General features: G+C 38.6%; 1 protein-coding gene across 13 annotated transcripts in view; it reads right to left on the reverse strand.

Moving 5' to 3' along the window:
- Window positions 1-8,270: 8,270 nt before the first annotated feature.
- LOC111155964 (mitogen-activated protein kinase kinase kinase kinase 4) overlaps window positions 8,271-24,394 on the reverse strand; it is a 188,677-nt gene continuing 172,553 nt past the window's right edge. For 10 of the 13 annotated variants that reach the window (XM_022516452.1, XM_022516447.1, XM_022516445.1 and 7 more), the window contains 6 exons: window positions 18,659-18,793; window positions 16,150-16,250; window positions 13,971-14,120; window positions 13,249-13,408; window positions 12,349-12,488; window positions 8,271-9,931 (listed from right to left, as the gene is read on the reverse strand). In XM_022516452.1, the coding sequence (XP_022372160.1) occupies window positions 9,848-9,931; window positions 12,349-12,488; window positions 13,249-13,408; window positions 13,971-14,120; window positions 16,150-16,250; window positions 18,659-18,793 (770 nt within the window). In that variant the 3' untranslated portion in view covers window positions 8,271-9,847. Of the gene's footprint in view, window positions 9,932-12,348; window positions 12,489-13,248; window positions 13,409-13,946; window positions 14,121-16,149; window positions 16,251-18,658; window positions 18,794-24,394 lie in introns of all 13 variants that reach the window. The other 3 variants (XM_022516449.1, XM_022516446.1, XM_022516456.1) reach the window with 1 other exon arrangement.

A 24,394-nucleotide genomic window follows, 5' to 3' on the forward strand; every position in this document is an offset into this window, starting at 1 on the left:
TGATTTTTAGAAGTATGGTGCTTCTTAAATACTTAATAAATGGATAAACTAGAGCATAAAACTATAAAACACTTGTTTTGAAACAGATGCTTCAGTTTTATGTAGGTAAGAAATATGCTCTCAGACAGGTGAACTTGATTATCTGATGCTGGGGAATACTGTCTGGGGATTTGGTCCTACATGATAAGTCCTTAATTCTGCCAGACTTCAGGATGAGCAGTCTCTTAGGTGACATCTAATTCACAACAACCGTAGCTCCAACATAAACAATGTGGTAGAAACACTGGCACCTAAATTCTCCAGAATGGCATCAAAGCATTAAGGGTATAAACTAAAACAAGGGGTTGTAGTTCAGCACAAGGGAGATTATGACCTGGACACTCAGGAGACACCTACCTATCCTAAATTTGGGGGATAGAACAGAATGACTCAAGAATGGAACACTCAAAATATTGTCAATGACTAGGTTGTACATGATTAAGCCATGAGTGCACTGTTACTGAGCTATTATTGTTTCTTAATTTCTACCACGCCGGTCCCATTTGTTTATGGACCACACAATAGCAGGAACCAGTGTCTGGACATAAAGGTGGAACTGGTTTTCCCCACAACTACAAGAAATCTCTGACAGCTTCATTTCTCAGCAGGATGAGGCCCTAGTCACTCCTGTCACATGACTCAGAGGTTCCTGACTGAACACGTTTCCTGGCACTAGACAGGGTATTCTGTGTAAAACACTCACTTTCCTCAGGAAAAGCGGCCAGCCAGTTGCCCAGATCCTACTGCATGCAACTTCTCAGTGTGGGGGTGTGGGTAATGTGAAACGCCTCACTGATATCTTGCTATGAGCTTGGCTATGAACCTGAGGAAATGAAGGAAACATCAAGCCAGGGAGACTTTGAAAGTCAAAACATGCCAAAAGTCAGTCTCACAGGAAGAATGAGGTCTTCTTATGCATAAGACACTGCCAAATTGGTCCCCTGATATTTGCAAATGATGTAGTCTGCCTATCTTTTACTGTATCACATTTGTTTTAATAAACCAGGAAACAAAAGCTTTGTAAATGAAGTAAAAATTTTTTCCCTAAAATTCAGGTTTCTTGATGAAAATACAAATGAATAAAATAGACCAGAACCCCTGTTCCCAGGTAGCATTCTAGTGGAACTTCGTCTTAAAAAATTGAAGTGTTTTTAAAAAAATTTTTAAGTCAAAATCAAAATAAAACCATTAATTAAAAAATAAAAAATTAAAGTGTCTTTCAAAACTATTTTTTTAATCAAAATAATGTGCATGGTTGTATTAAAAAAACAGAGTTTAGAGATGAACAGACCTAATTCTTGCTCCTCTAGGATGACCCCCAGTGGGTTATTTATATTTTAGGAACTTCAGTATCTTCTCCAGTAAAATGTAGCAACAATATTTACCTCAAAAGATTCTCACCATGATAAGGTATATAAAGGCTCTAGCACTACACCATCCAAAATGGTAGCCCCTAGCCAAATGTGGATATTGAGAACATAAAATGTGGCTAATCAGAACTGAGATGTGTTGTGTGAAATACCCACCATCTTAGTATGAAAAAAAGAATGTAAACCATCCGTTTATTTAAAATATTGATTACATGTTGAAATTGTGTTTTGGAATATACTGAGTTAAATAAAATAAAATGTGTATAAACATGCACAATCAAGTGTGTATCTTCTACTAGAGACCAACACAACGAGAGTTGGTGTTCCCATGTTAACTTATTTTTGTGCACATTTTATGGAGCTACCCACAAATCACTAAAAAGTGTTCCCAAATTGTTGACTTCCTAACACTTCTTAGGTTGTGTTTTTGCAGGGCTAACTGTTTAAAATGGCAACCATACTCCTGCCAGCATCAGAATTAGCTCCTTATTAGAGAACTGAAAATCGGATATAGAAATTGACGGCTATGATCCATAAACCCCAAGCAGTATCAGTTCTCATTATTTCATCTTTGAAGGATGTTATAAATTTGAACTTAAAATTGGCACTTCTTTTCTCTGCTTTATGTACTGGCATTCCACTGTTTAGGTAAGGTTGAAAACCTGACAGACTCAGAGCAGGTTGACTAAAAGCAGAAAGCCCTCCAGGACCACTGAACAACACTGCCTGGTCTCAGGTCCAGCAGAACCTGCCCACTTCCTGAGGTGGGAAAGTCTGCAGGAGTCCTAAGTGATGGCTGTAGAGTTCGCTAGCATGGCGGCCACTGACTGGGAAAGAGGAATCAAACATCATGTGCCTTCCACAGGAGAAGCCCTGGAGAGGGGGCTCTGTGGGCCAGCGAACACATAGATGTATCCTGGAGAAAGTTCCCATCTATGCCATCACCTATCCCTTATCTGCCACAGACCAGGAGACTCTTAGGATTGTTGCCTGAACATCTATTTGCTTAAAAAATGCATTCATGTTTACAAGGGGTGCCCGAGCCATTTTGTATGTGGCTCATGGGCTGTTAACCAGCCTTGTATCTAATCCCAAAACACCTCAAGAGGCCTCCTCTACAACCCAAGAAAAACAGCCTCAAGGGCATGGGCCTGGCCAGGCATCCAAGGTGCCCATTTCATTCTCCTAGACAACTGCGATGGTGCCTTTCATAGTGGAGACAAATTCTCTCTACAGTTCAACCCACCTTTCTTGGCTCTACCAGGTGGCACCTTGCAGAACCACCTCTCCTGCATTTGTTATCTCTCCAAATAAATTTAAGTAAGCAAGTGGATACCCTGAATCTTTTCTTCTACAGGTTAAGAGGCATGTAAAAAGTCCTTAGAACATGCCTGGTGCATAGCAAATGCACCCAAAATATTTGCTGCCATTGTTGTTAGCCAAAAACTAGAATGGATTGATTAATTGAACAATCTTTAATTGTTTCTATGGAGCCCTTCCCACCCAGGTCTCCCCTGAGCCAAGGGGAGAGCAACTGGTCCAGATCCCGTAACAAGTGCCATCTAACCAAACGTCACCTAACTACAATGTGGGCATCATCTTCTCTCACTTCAATTTTAGACATACAGTCTGAACTCACACCAAACCCTTCGACAGCCACTTTTTTTTCGTTCTTAGCTGGAGAGTATAAATCTTTTTCATATGCACCATTACTAAATGCCCTGCTTCAACATCTAGAATACACTAGGCACCACTTCTGAAGTTGGCTCTTTAGACAACTCCCCTCCATTTCCCCAGAGTGCCATACCTCAAGACTGCTCAGCACCCAGTGGTTGCTCAACTTGTTAGACTGACCAAAATGCCACCAAGTTCCCAGAAGTTGCTAGTGTCCATGCTTACTCAACGATGTACACTGCAATGGAAAGTTGAGGACAATTAGAAAGCCTCCCAGGAGATAACACCAAGGAAACATCCTTGATGCCAGCAAGATACAAAAGAGATGCCAACAGGACAAGACCCTTTTGAAATCTGACTTTTAAGTTTTCTTCCAGGATGAAGAAGGGATCTGGCTCAGCAAGACCAGCTTTTATGGCCCTTCCTACAGGTGAGCACAGGAAAGTCAGAGGGACAAGTGGAGTACTCTGATCCAGGCCTTGGACACAAGCAGAACACCTACCACTCCCAACCTTCCTGGGGGTTGGAGGACTGCTCTCTGTGGGCAGGTAGGGGTGCTTCCCAAACAGCCCTCCATTCCAAACCTTGACCACCCTGTCTCTGTCCCAGCATGAGCCTGATGTTTAGCATCAAGATCTCTTTGGGGGTGGTAGTGGTGCGGGGGTGATCACTGCGTTTCTAAGAACTCAAACTGAAAACACGTGTTAGAAGGAATCCATTTCTGAAACCTCTTGTCAGCTCTTCTGCTGCGGGGTGGATGGTTAACTCTGCAGTTTTCATTTGAGGCTGCAATGTGGTTGGCTATCAGGTAGGTGGTTGGTTTTAAAGCTGAAGGCAGGCACCAGTAACAAAGGTAAAGAACCAAGGATGCTAATAAAAAGAAACGAAATACTGATATATGCTACAAGGATGAGTCCTAAAATATTCTGCTAAATCAAAGAAGCCAGTCACAAAGGACACACATTGTAGGATTTCATTTATATGAGATGCCCAGAAGAGGCAAATCCATATTGGAAAAGCAGATTAGTGATTGCCTAAAACTTTAGGGGGATGAGGAGGTGGGGTGACAAGGAGATAATTGCAAAGATAAAAACGTTTTAAGAACCGATCGTGGTAGTGATGTATGCACAAGTCTGAAAAGGCTAATAGCCACTGAACTATACAGTTATGTGAACTATATAGCTCAGTAAAGCTGTTTAAAATTAATCAAGGCATTACTTAATATCATTTGTTGTGAAAAAGTTGTTTAATATTGGTTTCTAAGATTTGTTGTTATGTCTGACATCCAAACAAATTTAAGGAAGGGGCAAAATTGCCTTGCTCAAGCTTGACATCCTTCCACAAAACTTCCGAGGGGGGGCATTTTGAGCTGGACCATTGAATTCAAATTTCTGATAATCAAACTAGGAGATAGAACCTAGGAATCAAGGATCCTGTTATTATAGCAAGCCAACATGCAGCAGCAGGGACTGGTGAGTTTTATGGCCTGTTAAAGCACTGGGTGGCCTTGTGCCCAATAAGGTAGAACTCCACACCCTTTCTGAGACCTGCCTACACCAGTGCACTTCCTCACAAGTCCCACAGGGCACAGGAGTGCTGGTTTCCCCTTGGACTAACATCAGCGTTTTAATTTCATGCTACTTAAGCAAACAACAAGGAATTTCTAATGGCCTGTTGGCTGCCAACATGTTTGGTAGTTTCGGAGGAGCAGGGAAGTTAGGATTTAACCCTGAGAGCTAACCTCAGCTCATACGCAGGCTCTGTATTCAGAGAGAAGCAAAAAAGTAAGCAAAACAACACCTTGTCCAGTTATTAGTGACCAGGACAGGTTACTAACTGTAAGCATAGAGAAGTTAAGCAGGGCATCGGCAGAGATAGGACGGCTTCACAAAAGATTTTGAAACCTGGGTATAGTATGATTAACCTTACAATGAAAGGAGAAGTAGACCAAGTATGAGAACCTATAACTGAACCTGTTATATCTTCCATAAGAAAATGTAGTAACAACTTTTCCCAACTTTCAATTCCTTCCTCTCTCTTTTTTCAGTTTTACTTTCTAACAACATAGTCGGCCCTTGAAAACAGGTTTGAACTGTCTGGATCCACTTACATGTGGATTTTTTACAGTACATGATTGCAAATGTATTTTTCTCTTATTACTTTAATAACATTTTCTTTTTTCTGGCCTACTTTAAAAATACAGTATATAAATATACAAAATAGGGTGAATGGACTATTTTATTGGTAAGGCTTCCGATCAAGCAACAGTTGGCCACTGATAGTTTGGGGGGAGTCATAAGTTACACTCAAGAGTTTGGATGGCACGAGGGACCGGTGACCCCAACCCCCATGTTGTTCAAGGGTAAACCGTACTGAGCAAGTGAAACGAGGGCGTCTGTTGTTGTTGAAGTCAGAGATGGCAGAAAAAGTAGCAATTTCACTGAAGTCTTAATGTGATGTCAAAACATTGAGCTGGCGTCAATTATAGGGGCTGATTTCCTTCTGGTTGCTTGCTTTAAGTGAGATCCACAGCAGTGGAGGATGAAGTAGGTACAGGAGGGCTGAATCATGGTCCCAAGACAACTAGCCCTCCACCAGATTTTTATTCCTAATCATCCACCAGCTGCACCAAATTATCAAGCAAGAAAAGAAAAAAAACAAACTCATTTGGTGGCCTAGGTATTTATAATTTTATTTTCACCTTAGAGAAACGACATGTTTCTAATATGAAGCACAAAGGAGCTAGTTATTAACATTTAATTTATAATAATGCTGTGTGGCCACCCTCTGCAATCCTGGAGGCTTGGCCAAGGCGCTGATCATGGTGATATGGCCCCACATCTATCCAGTGGGGACCATGCCTGCCAGATCTCTGGGGGAAATCAATGGGGCACACGCCAAGGCCTTGGCCACAAAGGCCTTCCAATTACTAGGCTTAAGTTAGTACTTATGGTGCTAATTTGAGAAAGGACTACTTCAATTGTCCTGTTAGATACATGCTATTTTTTTATTGAATTCAGACTTGCAAAAATAAAACCCTGTATCTTCCTTAAGGATCAGCTTTACCCATTCTTGGCTTTAAGAACACGGTGATCAAGAGCTCACCTTGAACAAACATCCCTGTTACAGGAGATGGCAGGATATGGAGGCACCCTCTCTAGCCAGAGGTGGCGCTAGGGATGGAGGTATGCATCAAATATGGATTCTTTGGGAAGGTAACATTCTGAAGGATCAGAATACATTTGAAACTCATGCCACATAACATAGGTGTCATTTTTATTTTATTTAAAGAGAAAAGGGGGGAGGGGCCAACAGTAATTTTCATAATACACAGAAGACAAGTTAGCACTGGGGGGTGTGGGAAGGCCATGTTCTTGCCACCAGTCTGCTTTGTAGCTCTAGGATTAATAAATTTAATGCAGTCTATCATTTGTATTACTGTTTAGCTAATTTATAATTGGCAAAGTTAGGGATTATAAATCACTGTAACTGGACTATAACTAAGACAAAAACCTAAATAAAAAATCACTTTTAAAAATAAACCATAAATATATGATGCACATTAGTGTAACAAAACCATTTTTGTAAACATTTTCAACATAACATGTGCAGGAGGAAAAAAACACTGCACTCAATACAGTTACTCTGATTTAAATACAGAAAGGTATTACTTACTGAAGCTATGACTACACCTACAGACATACCTGTATTTTGTTTTGAAGAGCAGTGCTGAATATAAATCGTAATAGTATCATAATACTGTTTTCTCTTGTAGTTTTTGCCATTTTGGCACTTTTGTGAAGTCACTACCCTGTTAAAGGAAAAAAACCAACCAACCATCCCTTCTCTAGAAGAATAACATTTCACCTGCTCATTATCTTTTATGGAGAAACCTAACTGGGCACCTCCATGAAGCTGCAGCAACACAATCTGGTTTATGAGGTGCTGAGGCCAGGAAAGCACACACACGAGGCACCTGCCTTGCCCCATCCCTGCCTGCCCCCACCACAAATGGCTGTCTGACTTCAAGTGACTTAAGCCCAGAGATGGATGTGATCGTATTCCATGCAAATACCACAGGAGTGCCACCGGGTGGCTGCCTGCTGCTGCATGAGCAGGACAGGCCCTCTGGCTTGAGCTCGGACCCCATCACCTTGGAAAGGAAATCCAGTTTTTGTCAAGTTCTAACTACTCAGTAATTCCAATGAGAAACTATTTGTATTACCTGTGCACCCCCCTTGCCTTACAAATACTGAGCTTCAGTTCTGTGTGTATGTGATAGGTGAGACTCGGATGCCTCAAGTCTTTTCTCTTTCTTCCTTATTGGTATCAGAAGTTTAGTTTTGTCCCCAACCCCACACCTGCTCAACTTTACCTCTCTGTGAAGTCACGCGAGAGGCTATAATCAACACCACCATCCAGTTCTTGCTCCTCTTGGCATGCACACATGTTCACTGTGGCACATTTCACTCTTACTCAAAAAGCCAAAACACACAGGAAATCACCAGTAGTAATCTGATTTTGACTGAAGTCCTATTGTGATGGCATCTGGCCCATCTCAAAAAAGTCCGTTCCATAGGGGAGATTAACTCTTCAATCTTCTCTATGTTAACTACAGATTAGTAGAAAAGAACTAGTCCTTCCTGCTTTGGACATTAGCATCACTCCAAAGTCTTAGAGATGGAAAAAACCTTTTCCAATGCTTTGTCCTTTTCAGAAGATGGCAAAGCTTTTTCAGCTTATCTTGTCTTTGTGGGTAGTAGGTACATCTGTGTTGTTTTTGTACCTGTGAGTATATCTATTTCTTGCTAGGTTTTTGTAATTCCAGGACAGCCTTTGGCAAAGATGCTGAACCAAGAGGAAGAGAATGATAGGGGTCAAAGTGGACACCAAATAGAGTAAGAATGCTGGGCAAAGCCTTGACAGGTAAAAATGACTGTTATCTTTTTGGGAGGAAAATCCTCCTTTTTCATGCTGTAAATGAAACTTACCCACAAAGGAGGATTAAGCCTAGGAAACACCAAGTTCTGTTTGGTAAACAAAGTTTAAAGCCACCATCACACAATATTCCCACTCAAACTCCACAAGAGGAAAGTAAGCTGGCAGAGCCAGGACACAGAGCATTGCTCCTTTACCAAGAGATTAACAGTCTCAGAGGAATTGAGTGACCATGAAGCCATATAACAAATTATTACCCAAGACATTTATTACAAATGTCATGAACATATTCATAAAGTAAAACTGGTTTAAAAAACAGAGAACAAGAGAGCAAGTGAGAGGAGAAAAGCCAGGGCTTTGATATTACACCTAAAACACAAGAAGATGCCATCTTATGAATAAGCAGTATTAACTACATTCTTAAAATAGTTTTAGTGCATTGCATTTTTAGAAAAGGGAAACACCACCCCTCCCCCACCCCAAGAAAAGGTTCCTGCAACACTGAACAGTTTGTGTGACTATTCTAGTATGACCACCCGTCTGCTACCAAACCCCGAACAGAGAGCACTGAGGCCTCTTACGTTGTAGGCCATAGTTGCCCATCAACCACTAATGGTGCATCTGGTGAAAACGAAGCATTCTGCCCTCTGAACTTAGAAAACAGACTGTATCTGTGAGCATGATGAAGCCATATGGCTATTTCCCATCTTCAGGGACAATTTCTCTTGTGCCTACTGAGACCTGTGACAAATTAACTGTCAAACTTCAATCTGATAGTTTTGGTATTAAGATTAAATTAAACAATGTTTTCCTCCAAGAAACAGAACCTAAACCACCTCTTAATGCATTACAAACAATGAGGTAGGCAAAAAAATAAACATGTGGTTGAAAAATTTCTTTTCCTCTGCAAGTGCAGACTGTGGTAAAACTGTTGTTGCACTTCTAGGTTTAAACAAAAATTAAACCTTTAACTGAGGCAGTGCTAATACTGTCACACAACAAAGTTCTGGCCATTATACAAATGCACACATTTTCTTTTTCATTTTTTTTTTTTTTTTTTTTTAAGAACCATCTGCACATGATTTAGGCAAAACCTGGTACACAGAAAAATGACAGTTTTTGGCCAAGCCAAAAAAAAAAAAAAAAAAAAAAATCCAAATAAACAAAATGGGACCCCTTTAACCCACCCCACCCTGCCTCCCAAGCCCCACCCACAAAAGTTATCCTAGTAACGTGTCTTTCACATTTTATAAATATTAACTTCTTAAACCTGCACCTTCTTCTTTGACCACATATTGTCACATTACAAAAAAGAAATGTCAATTAAATACACTGTTAATGTTACTATATTAAATCTGCTCTCTGCTTCAGCAAACTGCTCGTTAGACCACCATATTACACCTCCATGTGCCCATTTCCAACAAAACCAATGGCATGTTCATAGTCTCCACCTTTGACACCCATAAGACAGTCACTCAGAAACAAGGAATTCTGGAGCTGAAGGAAAGGCGTTTGCTTTCTGGTCTGATGCTCGATCCCAAACACTTATAGCACCTGATGGTAGAATGTGAACAGCACCAGCTGCATTGCAGCCTTGATTTATTTTTGAGTAGGGAAAAGAAGAGAAGGGGGATAAACTGGTAAGAGGTGCAGAAAGGAAACAAAAACGAAAACAAAACAAAACAAAACAAAAACCCCACACGTGGTGTCTGCAAACACAGCTGTCCTGGACCAAACCGGTGCAGCTCTGAGCTCCAGTTGCAAGGAATTCCAAGTTCTCAGGATCTTGAAGACTCTGGGGGCCAGCAAGCCTCATCGCACTGCATCTACCAGCTCAGAAGAGAAGTCCTGCCTAACGTCATGAAATAAACCTGACTGCTGCCCCCAGACCGAACAGAGGCAAAGAAGACCTGCAAAAGCAAGAGAAAAAGAGAGTGAGAGATTTACCATGAAAACACAACCTAGCAATGCTTCCGATGGTTCCCAGGCAGATAAGCTAGAGCCACTGACACCTCAACACTTCTAAATGCAGGAAGCTTAAAAGCCCAAAGGGCCTTTCCAAAAGAAAATCTGAGATGATATCAATTTATCATATATAAGTAGTCATCATCTCTGGAGGCAATTTTGATTACAACTAAGAAGGCTCACACTCCCATATTGTGAGAGTTCAAAAGAAAAAAAATTGTTTTTTTTTTTCTGAAATTGAGCAATTTCTTTTTATCTCCACTGCTAATAACATCTAAGAGACAAATGTGTCTGGAAAACACAATGAGCAATGGAGAGGACTCCTCAGCAACCTGCTTTTTCTCTTTTAAAAAACTAACCTAAAATGTATTAAGTTATTTCACAGGACTCTATAGTCAAATTATGACAATTTACTTTTGGGCCTTTTATTTATTTTTGTTTTTTAAGACGTTATTTATTTACTTGAGAGAGAGTGAGAGAGAGAGCATGAGAGGGGAGAGGGTCAGAGGGAGAAGCAGACTCCCTGCTGAGCTGGGAGCCTGATGCGGGACTTGATCCCGGGACTCCAAGATCATGACCTGAGCAGAAGGCAGTCGCTTAACCAACTAAGCCATCCAGGCGCCCGCTTTTGGGTCTCTTTATTAATGAACTTTAAGGGATGTAACATTATAAATAATAAAAATATCTAAATGCCCGAAGTTTGAAGATTATAGATATGGCTATATTACATATGCTCAGAAAAATATAAACCAAAAAGCTGGCAAAATCCTGGAATGAGTCAGAGATTGTATGGGGTTTCAAGGTAAACAATTTGGGAGATGCTATTAGAAAAAAATGTGAACTCCATTAGTAAATGAGCTATAGGATTGCAGGAAAGTGCGCTGGGGTGATGCAGCTTATTTAGTGAGCACGTATTTAGGCACGAGGACCAGCTGCCAAGGACAGAGCTACAGCTCTTTTGTCAAGCTGAGTTTTTAAATTTAATCTGAGCAGTCAATCAGTGGGCCAGGGGCTAGGCCATATAATATATTTTAATGTGAAGTAACAGGTGGAAACTTCTTAAGAGGCAAATTCCTAAGGTTGCAATAGGTTGCCTCAGGTGGTCAAGGATTTCCATCCAGGTGGACAGATGAGAAAGAAAGTTGGGCTTGGTAAAAGCAAGGCCCACTAGGATGTCCTCCTCAAAGCAGGTGGGATGGGACAACACCCTAAGCCATCCAGCTGCTTCACTCCAAGGCTGACTTAGGGAGGGTCTTCCAGGGACAAAGTAGCCCCTGGAAAGACAAGGATGTGGCCAGTTTTGAAAATCAAAGGTTTTATGTGGGGCTTTTAAGCCTCGGGATCTCAGCTGTAGGAGGTGCTCATGCTTCTGCATAAAGATTTACTCCGTCAAATGTTTATAGCAGCAATGTCCACAACAGCCAAACTATGGAAAGAATCTAAATGTCCATCAACAGATGAATGGATAAAGAAGATGTGGTACACACACACACACTGGAATACTATGCAGCCATCAAAAGAAATAAAATCTTGCCATTTGCAACGACATGAATGGAACTAGAGGGTATTATGCCAAGCAAAATAAGTCAATCAAAGAAAGGCAATTATCATATGATCTCTCTGATATGAGGAATTTGAGAGGCAGGGCAGGGGGCCGTGGGGTGTAGGGAGGGAAAAAATGAAACAAGATGGGATCAGGAAGGAGACAAACCATAGGAGACTCTTAATCTCAGGAAACAAACTGAGGGTTGCAGGGAGTTGGGGAGGGGAGGGATATGGTGGCTGCGTTATGGACACTGGGGAGGGTATGTGCTACAGTGAGTGCTGTGAAATGCGTAAGTCTGATGATTCATAGACCTATACCCCTGGGGGCAAATAATATATGATAATAATAATAAAAAAAGATTTGCTCAGGTATTTCTGACTTGTGACAAGTGGTATCTTTCTGATGCATATCAGGGGAGAGGAAACTTTTACCTACCCAAATTTCCAAGGGGGGTTCCTTCCAATCACAGAAGAATCCCTTTCATTTAAATTAGCAGCTTTAACCTTCCCTGTCCCTAAACCCAAACACAGCTCACACAGATCACCTAATGGGGTTAAAAACAACCACCAAAATCAAACCAACACATAATGACTCCCATGGAGGTAAGGATCTCTTGTCCCATTATAAGCAAACACAAAATAAAATATACCCCATCCCCCATAAAGAGGTCTAAAAAGTCACTACTAAAATGTTGCTTGATGAATTTATTTCAAAATCTATCAAAAACCCCAGGAAAAGGCTTCAACAAACTCCATGGAAAATAAACAATTATTAAAGCTAGTAGCAGCTAAAAAGAAGTTGTAAGGAAACCATTACCTTGTCGTTGCGTTCACATAGGAATTTTAGTCTTTGAGCCCTTTTGTGCATAAACACACCATCCAAGTGACCAGTTTCCACAGATCGGATCTCTATGGCCTTTTCTCCCCAGCCCATCGTCTGATTGGATCGAATATATGCTTTTTTTTGGGGGGGGGGGACGGGACACAAACATATTTTAATTGTTAAAGATAAGGAAACAGCCATGAAAAGATGCAGCTCACATAATACATACACATACCTGAATGTCTAGCATTTAATGACTTTTGTTTTTAAGGAACTCTGCCTTTGTAACCTTTTAAAATTTATCCTGCAAAGTGGTAATTTGAATTCCTGAGATGGTTCATGCTTATCATGAGCACGGATTCACTGGGCACAGAGTTCTGTGCTCATATTTTTATGAAATCAGTCATAAGGAAGGCAGGAAAGAAGTGAGAAGACAGACAGTGACTAACTGCAATGGAACCAGAAGAGGCTGGGCATATAAACTGAAAATTTCAGATACCATCCTTTCTGTCCCTTTTTCCTTAAATGCACACTGGAAGATCAAGAGACTGTGTTTCAAGCTGTGGCTCTGCCAATTGAAAGAACAAGTCCCTTACCCTTTTTCTGTCTCACCTTACTTTCCACAAATCAGTCAATAACATCTGTTCTATTCCCTGGATGTCTTAAGGATTAAATGACAAGAGTTTTAAAAAGTGCTCAATAATTACTTGGATTTTGTTTTAAAATAGATGATAACCAGTCCCACGGTCTACAATTTTACTCTCCATCTATTGCTAACCATTCTGCCAAATGACCAGAAACTCTAAACAATAGGTAAAACTTGTGATAAATATATGCAATTTTAGAGAAGGCTTCCACTGTCACAAATGCTACCTTTTCCCAAGTGATACCTACCTACAGATGTTGGCATCTCTCCCCACTGCAAGACCACATCCTTGGTGATCCTTCCATAGGTATTCACATAAACCCCTTCATCTTCATAGCACACCAGAAGCTCCATGCCATCCGTGTTGGGGAGGATGATGATCGCATGGGGTTTGATGCTACACTGGATCTACAGAAGAGGAACAAAGTATAGAGAAATAGGTTTGTGGTTATTTCTGTCCCCAAAAAAGTGCTCAAAAGACTGTCCTGGTGAATGCACTGGTTTACATTCTTGGTGAATAAATATAGCAATTGAATAAAATTTTGGAAAACCCATGTAGCATATATCTCAAAGACTACCTTTTACAGGTCATATACTCTACAAGTTCACATTTCTGAAGCCCCTGAAACATATCTGGACTGTGGACTCCATTAAGAAATTTTGTTCCCTAAACCATTCCCAACCCAGGGATGTTCTGGCCTGCCAGCAACTGCCCCAAATCCATCCCATGTTAGTCAAAGCCAGGGCTAACAGTTTTTCAGGAGGGCCTCACAGAGCCAGGAGAATGGATTTCCACTTGTCTCAGAGCATGCGGCTAGCTATTGAAAATGGCATATTGTTTAAATACTCACCCCCATACCAAGGGGAAGCAAGGAATCCCTGCTTGTGTTAGTTCATTAAGCAGAGTAAAGAAAAAGTCAAAACAAAATGAAGCCAGTCAACCAACCATAGAGTGTGGGTTCTTTCTTACGTGTGTTGGTAGATAAATGTCATAGACGGATCCTGAATCCACATCTACGGCATGGAATCCAGCACAGGATCCATAGATCACTTTCAACCTCTGGCCTTCCTCCACAGTGAGATCCACCAGCAATGGCTTATGTACCAATTCTCCAAATGACTACAAAGTAGTTACCAAGAGAGAAGTAGTAAGACAGAGTAGAACTTACTGGATCAAATTAGAGAAGCCAAACCCTAGGTACTCAGTTACTCAATTACTGAGCCACTCTGGCAAAAACTATAAACAAAAATATTCTGGAAAGTAAGTCTTTTTAAATTTATTATTTTTTTTGTCTATCAATCAGCATCTGGAAGATAATTCTTCCAGAAGTGATGCTGCAAATTCCCCCTAGTTGGCCCAAGAATTCCACTCTGTTGTTTGCCTTGCTGACAAATACATCTAAAGGGAAATAATCAGGACCTTCTGTAGTATACTATTCAACTATTCAAATGCAGGCAATGGAGAAAGAGGAGGAGTTGTAGGAGTCACATATTTAGAATTTTTAGTAAGGTCATCATAGTCACCATACAGACTTCTACTTTCATTTCTTGACTAGAGTGATATAGTAATGAAATGCTGTACTGGGAGAGCCTGCATGACCTATAATGGACTGGGTGACCCCAGTTCGTCATTAGAATCAATACCTACAGCTTACAAGACAGACTTAAGCAATATACTTATAAAAGCAACTCAGAGAGTACACTTGGTACATAAAGGATATTAAGACCAGATTGCAGAAGAGAACTACAATTTTCCTACCAATTACTTTTAGTCAGTAATATGTGGATTTATTTTTAAAGCAAATATGGTAACTCCATTTATCCTGCTTTATTGGGGAATCAAGCAATAAACAATCTAAATATGTCAATTTTCCAAATACTTGAAGTGCACCCTTAATAAAATGTACCAAAAACTATAAAAAAAAGTAAGTGAATAGAATCATTTTGGATGAAAAATTCTTAACTTCTTGATATGCACTAATACAGCTTCAGGATGCTTAAGGTTTTCTGCCTAATATTAGAAATGAGGTTATTAAGTTATTTATAATATTTAATATGTATTACTATACAAGTTATTTGTAATATCTAATGTCATAGTAGTATCATTTTAACTAATTTTAACTAAGAATTTCATAAGTTTCTATCTAATATAAACTCCAGAATTATAAAAAAAAAAAAAACAACTAAAAATACCCACAGAGAAAACTGCTAAGATTTTTCCCTTAAACAAAAATGAGTATTCACATTTTAAAACTTACTTTTTCTATTTAAAGAATTAAAAAAAATTTTTTTTAATTTATTTGACAGAGAGAGATCACAAGTAGGCCGAGAGGCAGGCAGAGAGGCAGGCAGAGAGAGGGGGAAGCAGGCTCCCTGCTGAGCAGAGAGCCCGATGCGGGGCTCGATCCTGGGACCCTGAGATCATGACCTGAGCTGAAGGCACAGGCTTAACCCACTGAGCCACTCTGGCGCCCCTAAAACTTACTTTTTCTATTTAATGCATAGTACATATTCCTTATGTTATGAAGAATTTCTGTAATTTTTAGTACTCTATTGAAGAGATATACCTTCAAGCTGCCTACTGTTGGGTACTTTTTTGTTATCAAAAACATATCTAGGGGCGCCTGGGTGGCTCAGTGGGTTAAAGCCTCTGCCTTCCGCTCAGGTCATAATCCCAGGGTCCCAAGTCGGGCTCTCTGCTCAGCGGGGAGTCTGCTTCCTCCTCTCTCTCTGCCTGCCTCTCTGCCTACTTGAGATCTCTGTCAAATAAACAAAATCTTTAAAGAAAAAAACCATATCTAAATCTTTACACATATGCATGACCTCAGGTAGCAAGTCAAAGTCTACTTTTTACAGAGAAGGTGTTATTTTGTCCTTTCCTCTGTGACAATATTGACATTTCAATCAAAGTGCCTACCACATATTTAGCTTTCTCCTTCTCATATTCTAAGGACTCAGAAAGCTGACAGTGAAGCTTATTACATTGAAAATGGCCTCTCTTACGATATAGTTATACACTATGTCATTACGTAGTTTTTTTAAATGATCAGTTTTAACTGCTTAGAGTTTTTAAACTTGAGTTTTATGCCCTGGTTCTTGGTTACACATGCACGGCTGATGCTACTTGTAAATACACATGATGCTATTACCTTAAAGGCCATAAATTTGTGATATGGCTTGGGTGCCCACGCATAGACCTCCACAGAACTCTTCAAAGCAATTACCAGAAATTTGATTCTTTCATATTTTACTGAAAAGAACAAAAATAAAACAAGAGAAGCACAAGTCAGAATCAACATGGAAATCCAAATCCTGTTGTCTTCTGCAAACTTTACAAATATGCCTTCTATTGAGTCATTAAGGCCAATAGGAGAAAAATACTGAGAGATGAAATCTCAGAGTTTCCTTTTATGTATGATTCAGGCTGTTCCTGAATGTATGGGATGTATGGGACTCAACTCCAATACTCTGGTTACTGTCAGTGAGTACTTTCATTAATGTTCCTAATCTTCTTAGATTGCACGTATTTAACAATCAAGAACAATGTCAGCCATACCACTCTGAAGTCTTAAGGGCTCAGTATTACTTCAAAAGGGTAAGAGTGTGGTTTATCAGTAAAGTATCACTTTGAACCACTTCCTGATTGACAGAGGTAGTGACTACTTGAATTCTGCCTTAAAAAGTTCTGTAAAAAAGGAGCAGTAGTAAAGGAAATTAGTTGAAAATGCCTTCTTCACATAGCTGTTGTGGTTCTCCTGCAGCCCAGTAACTCTGCTTGAAAACAGACACTCTCTGGGTTGTATATCAGTGATGGACCACTGACTTCTACTCCAGAAACCAATAGTGCACTATACATCAACCAACAACTTTTAAATTAAAAAAATAAATAAAAAATAAGTGTGGTCACAGCACTGTAAACAAACAAAGAAAACCCAGATGCTCTCAGGGCCTGTGACTACACATGTAGCTCTGTTTCTTTATAAGCTACCCAAAGTCACACTACTAGATTCCTTTGTACATGCGCGATGACTTGTTAACTTTGTAATACTCCTTGTTAAATTCCATACATTATCACTATTCAAATAAATCACTGACATTAATATCAAGATACAAATGATTAAAAGAGGTTGTCCAAACCAGTGCCGTTCAATAAAATTTTCTGCAATGATCAAAAGGTTTTTTTTTTCTTTTTGATCAAAAGGTTTTATATGTGTGTATTGTTAATATGATAGCCACCTGGAATGTACTAGCGCCACTAAGGAACTACATTTTAAAGTTTATTTTATGTTAACTAATTTAATTTAAATAGCCCCTCTTCTTGATGGTAAATTATACTGTACAGCACAGGTCTTGATAAATGGAATATAATTTCCTGAAAGTACAAAGATAATGAATGAATGGTATTACACACTCTTTTCTCAGAAAATGTTCTGATTCATTTTGTAAGAATGACAGGTCTGAGGACTGCTGTTTTGTTTCAATGAAAAGCCCAGCACTGTCTAAAACATTTGCCTCTAGCTCCCCTTGCAGGATAATCTATTCATGTACATTTCACTTGTTTTGATCTGTTTCATTAAATTTAGACTTAGATGATTCTCATTACACCTCAAAAATTCTTTCACATAAACACAACAGAAAAAATCCTAATCCCAAGATTTAATCAAGGAGATAGTACTACCCTTCTAGTAACACAGAATCATTCCAATATTGGGGTGGCTCCTATAATCATTATTAATCAATGATATGAGAGTTGTAGACAGAGTACACAAATAAGAAGAAAATGTCAAGGACTGTAAAACTCTTGGAAGCAGAGGAACGGACTATAGCATATACTTTATAAACAGAAAAAAATAAAACATTATCAGCAGAAATCAGTATATAACAGACCCTTAGGTTGGTCATTTATAGGTATATAGAGACCATGTCTTGTTTTTCTCAAATTCCGATTTCAAATTCTATTATAATGTACCATCTCTCCCATAAAAGTTTAATTTGGCTAAGCTCCATTATTTCCCCTTTATTTCCAACATTAGTACCAGTATTTTTATTTTTTCACACATAAAAATTTGTTTTAGTTTTATTCCTGTGAGCTCTTATTTTATAAGAATCACAGCATGCAAGCCAACAACAACAACAACAACAAAAAAAACAAAAACAAGACAGTTGCTATGAAACACTGGCTGGCCAGCCTAATTCATTTAGTAGTTAAGAGCACAGTAGCTCTGCACAGTGCACTTCATTTAAAACGACAAGCCATAGCTCTTTGGTCAAACTCTCAAACTTTCTATCAGTGACTGCCAAGGACTCGAAGTCCTCTAAATGGGAGAATAGGCCTGGAGCACAAAGCAAGAATCCAAATTGGCTGGCTTTCCTTTGGCAAGGTTTCCTGAGAGAGGTTCTTGTGGCCACAGCATGTGGAGAAAAATGTGGACTATTAAAGAAGAAGGGTGAAAAGCCTCACTTACAAGATGAACTGTGAGGAAAGAGTGAGCGGCAGGAGTGAACGATGTTATGCTAAAAGGTACACTATAAGTCTAGATGACACTTCAGGTTTAGAAGATGCCTTAGAAAACATAATTGCAGAAATGAGCTGGGGGATCAGAAACAACACTAACTAAACCTGCAAAACAAAACCCCCCTGACTCTCTGGGAACTTACCAACTTTATAGTGTACACATCCTTCCAAATCTCCCACAGTTGTCCAACCCTGTTTCTTTTCAACTTCTGGATCATTGTGAAGTATTTTGTTTCTTAACCAGGACAAATAGTAGACACGTAACTTATCCTTTTTGCCTAGTAAAACAAATATAAATATTTTACATGCATATTCAAAGTAGATATCATCATTAATAACAATAGTAGGCAAAGAAATGTCAATGAACAATAAATGTCCTTCTAAGGAAACCACCTCTATGTGTTTTACTAGAACCTCAATTTAAGCTATTCAGATGGACTAACCTATAGAATTATTATCAAGCATAGGCCTGAGTTAGAAGGAAAGATTTTATTTATTTATTTGAAAGAGACAGAGACACACTGAAAGAACAACATGGAGGGCAGAGAGGGAGAGAGAACCCTAAGCATGTTCCACATCTGCTGCGGAGCCTAATGCAGGGCTCGAGCTCATGACCCTGAGATCATGACTTTAGCTGAAATCAACAGTCAGATGCTTAACCAACTAAGCCACCCAGGCACCCCAAAAGAAAAGAATTTAAAAGAATACAGAACTCACACTTATGTAAACAGTCAGTATCTATAAACCATAAAGTTAACACCTGCACACAATACAACCAACAGAACTTATAAGGTGTTTTCACATGCATAACGTCCTTTGATTCTCAAAACTCTTTGGAGTAGCTATTATGTCCCACTAGACAGCAAAGAAAGATTAAATAAATCACCCTAGGCAGGGACTCAGATCCAGCAAAAAGCAAACCATAACCTGGAGATGTGTGCAACTTACATAACTGACAGAGGACTCACAACCTATAAATCATTTAGAAGAGAGAAAACCCAATAGAAAAAGTGGGCAACTGACCACAACAGGCAAAAGAGGTTATCTCATAGTATGTGAAAAAGGTACTTGCTCTCAATAGTCAATTAGTGAATGTATATTAAAATCATAATGATATATAATTTCACACACCTATCAGGGTGTCTAGAATTAAAAAGAACAGCAGTACTAAAAAACCAACAACAGTACTGAAAGTAAGGTAGGTGTGGAGTAACTAGAAATTCAGAAACTAGTGTTGTAAATGGTTAGAACCATTCTGAAAAGTCTGACATTATCTAGTAAAGTAGGATATATGCATACCCTACTTATGATCCAGTAATTTCTCCAATAAAAAATGTGTGTGTATGAGCCCCCAAATGAGAATGTTCATAGCAGCATTGTTCCTAAGAGCTGTGAACAGTAAACACAAACATGTATCAAGAGTAGAATGAATAAATTGTGGTACAGTCATACACAGAAATGAAATGGAACAAAATAGCTCTATGAGCAACAACAAAATGATGCTAAATAGAAGAAACTAAACATACTAACAAGCTTAAGAAGAAAAATCATATGATCATATCAATAGATGTAGAAAAACAGCTGACAAAACCCAACATCCACTTCATGATCAAAAACTCACAGCAAATAGAAATAAAGGGGTAACTGCTTCAATTTGCTAAAGAACAGTACAAAAAAACTTGTGACGAATACCATACTTAAAGGTGAGAGACTAGGTACTTTCCTCTTTAGGAATGAGGGAAGGGTGCCTCCACTTACCACTCCTAAACATCAGATGTCTTAGTTAATGCAACAGGACAAAGGAAATAAAAGGTATACAAAATGGGAAGGAAGAAATACAGGCTTAAGTAGAAAATACCAAAGAACTGGTTTTAAAAAAAAAATCCTGTAACTAATAAAATGATTATAGTACGGTTGCAAGTTACAAGGTTCATATACTAAGTCAAGTGCTTTCCTATATACTTGCAATAAGCAATTGGAAACTTGAAATTGAAAACACAGCACCATCTATGCAGAAGCACTAAAAACAGGGGTGGCCTGAGTGGCTCAGTCGCCTGAGCAGCTTACTCTTGATTTTGGCTCAGGTCATGATTTCAGGGTTGTCAGGCTGTGTCAACCTGTGTCAGGCTCCACGCTGGACAGAGAGTTTGCTTGAAATTCCCTCCCTCTTCCCCTACTCCTCCCCACTCTCTCTCTCTCTCTCTCTAAAAAAATAAATTCTTAAAAAAAAAAAAGCACTGAAGACAAAAAAGGATATACTTAATTATAAGTCTAACAAAATAGCCCTACATAAGATCTCATGAGTAAAACTAACAAAATTCTGAAGAAAGAAATTAAGAGAGATCTAAACAGCTGGAGATACATTCAGTGGTCACGGATAAAACACAACATTGCTACAGTATCAGCTGTACTCATCTAAGGAATCAGTGTAATCCCAATCAAAATCCTATCAAGTTATTTACTACATATTGATAAACTGACTCCAAAGTTTATATGGAAAGGCTAGAACCAGAGCAGTCAATACAATATTGAAAAAGAGCAACTTTGGAAGACTGATACTATGTGACTTCAAGATTTACTATAAAGTTACAATAATCAAGACAATAAGTATTAGCAAAAAGAAAAACAGATCAATGGAACAAAACAGAGAGCCCAGAGATAGACCCAACAAATATAATGGGCTAATCTTTGACAAAGGAACAAGGCAATTCAATGGAAAAAGGTTGGTCTTTTCAACAATCATTGCTAGACCAATTGAACAACCACATACAAAAATAATGAATTTGTAGACTTTGAACCTTTCACAAAGATCAACTCAAAATGGATCATAGACCTAAATATGAAATGCAAAACCATAAATCTTCTAGAGGATAATATAGAAGAAAATCTAGGGACAGTCTCCTAGGATTTGGCAATGACTTTTTAGATACAACACCAAAAGCATGATCCATGAAAGAAAAAATCTGGTAAGTTAGACCTCATTAAAATTAAAAACTTCTGTTCTGCAGAAGACACTGTTAAGAGAATAGACACACAAGCCACAAACTGGGGGAAAAAATATTTGCGAAACTAAAGGACTTGCATCCAAAATATAAAAAGAACTCTTAAAACTCAACAGGAAGAAAAATAAATAACCCAATTATAAAACAGACAAATGATCTTAACAGATATCTCACTAAAGATGACCAACAGGTGAAAAGATATGCTACATCACGTCATCAGGGATTAAAAAATAAAACAGTAATGACTCACTAATACACTAATCCAAAACATCATTAACATCAAACACTAATGTGGTTGTGGACCAAAAGGGACTCTTCATCTGTGGCCTATAGGAACTCAAAATGATACAGCTGCTTCAGAAGACAGGCTGGCTATTTCTTACAAAGCCAAATGTTATCTTATCTTACGTTCCAGCAATCATGCTCCTAGGTATTTAACTCAACACATGAGTTGAAACCTCATGTCTACGCAAAAAGCTGTCCACAGATATTTATAGCAGCTTTATTCCTAACTGCTAAAATGTGGAAGCAACCAAGAGGTCTTTAAATAAGTGACCGGATAAACAAAGTGGCACATCCACACAACAGATTATTCAGCAATAAAAAGAAATATACCATCAAGTCATGAAAAGACACAGAAGAACTTTAAATATATATATATTGCTAAAGAAAGAGGCCAGTCTGAAAAGGCTATATACTATATGATTCCAAATATGACATTCTGGAGGTTATATAGTTAGTTTAAAAAAAAAAAAATCAGCTGTTGCCAGGGACTTTCGGGGAGAGAAGAATAGGTGGAGCACGGGGGATTTTTTAGGGCAGTGAAATTAGTCTGCAATGGTAGATAATTAGGTGTTTATCAGAACCTACTAAACTGTACAACACAATGAATGAACCTCAGTATAAACTACAGACTTTGGTTAATAATACTGTCAATGCTGGTTCATCAGCTAAAAATAAATGTACTACACTAATGCAGAAAATAGGGAAAACTGGAAGTGGGGGGTAATATGGGAATTGTCTGTATTTCCTGTTCAGCTTTTCTATAAACCTAAAGATGCTCTTATAAAAAAACACAGCCAGACACAAAAGAATGCTTACTGTTTTACCATTTTATATCAATTCACTTCAAAAAAGGTAAAACCAATCTAAGGTATAATTTTAAAGGACAGTGCTTCCCTGTGGGGACCAGGGTGGGCAATGACTGGGAGGCAGCAGAGTGGGTACCGCAGGGGAGCTTCTGGGCTACTTGGGATTGCTGCATTTCTTCACCAGGGCAGGTGAATGGATTTTAACCATCCTAGGATGGCGTGACAATTCATTGTGCTGTATATACTTATAATTATACTTTATTATGCCTTATACTTTAATATTTTTAAGTTTTGAAGACTTTTTGAATATGGAAAAATATTCAATAAAATGTTAAATGAAACAAAAACCATGTAGCTTTATGTATATAGTGTTTCATTCCTGTATTGTGATAAATATTTATAGAAATGAGAAGGAGGAGGGGCACCTGAATGGCTCAGTCAGTTAAGTATCTCTCTGGGCTCAGGTGATGATCCCAGGGTCCACTCAACAGGGAGCCTGCTTTCCCCTCTTTCTCTGCCCTTCCTCCTGCTTGCGCTCATGCTCTCTTTCTCTCTCCCATGCTGTCCCTCTTTCTCTCTAATATGTAAATAAAACCTTTAAAAAAATGAGGAAGAAATATTAAAAAAAAAGTCAACAAGAGTTGTCTTTGAGATGGGGGTAGTATTCTGTTTTATTCTTCCTAAGTTTTTTCTATTTTTGAAGCTTCCTACAATTAACATGTATTACTTTCATGATTGTAGAAACCATTACAAAAGAGAAAAGAATACAGAAAAGTAGATCAAAAAATTATTACTGGTGTCAGCTGATCAGTGATCCCCATAAATCACCTTGTTCACTGGATCACAAAATGAAGTTTAAATCATTTTTAGCAGCAGATTTATTTTTCCTCTAATTTTAAACCTACTCCCCCAATCAGCACTCAAGTTATAAATGGTTGTTTTCTCACTGAAGTGTGAGATGGATAGAGAAATAACTGCATTTTAACAAAGGCCCTTCACTTAGAACCAAAAGCCCATTTGAAAACTAAAGTAACTCTGAGAAATGTTACATATAGACAAACAGAGGAAGCTGAGTTAGCAAGTATTAAATCACAGTTGCTGCTGGTTATTATAAGACCTATTTAAAGTGTTTCAATTTTGCATACTCTTGACTCCAGCAATAATACAAATTATTATTTATGCAACATGGATATATATACACAATGGTTAAGTAAACTACAAGATGTATGTGAAAAATGTTAACATGAGAGGGAAAAAAAAGGGATAAACTAAAGGGCTTCTAACAGAAGTAAATAAATTTTAGAGTATCTATGCAAAGAAACATTCTATAGCCAGGTAAAAAAGGTATCCTGGAGAAATGATTAATGACATGGAAAGAGCAAGTCACATGATCTGGACAAACCTGAATGAGAAAGATACACCCTCACTTCAGGATAGTGGGTACCATGGCAGCTAGATGGGGATGCTAAACGCAGGTACAAGAGTAAGTATTTAACACCTGTTAGAAGTAACGCATCAGTATGTGGGTGTCATTATTATGTAGTTATTCTCTCATTATTATTTTCTATATGTTTGACATGTTGCATAACCATTTTTATCCAGATTTCCCCCCCTTAAGTCTGTATTGAGTGTGTATATGCTTAAAAATGAGAAGTTGAAACTGAAGAGTATCTCTGGATGACTTTACATTTCATTTCTCCTACTTGCTCTTCTGCACTAGTTTTTTATTTTCTAGAATGAACATGTATTACATAAATGAAAAAAAATACTCTTTCTTTTAGAAAGA

Source organism: Enhydra lutris, unplaced genomic scaffold (assembly GCF_002288905.1).
Source record: "Enhydra lutris kenyoni isolate GAN:26980312 unplaced genomic scaffold, ASM228890v2 scaffoldscaffold44, whole genome shotgun sequence".
NCBI lineage: Eukaryota > Metazoa > Chordata > Mammalia > Carnivora > Mustelidae > Enhydra > Enhydra lutris.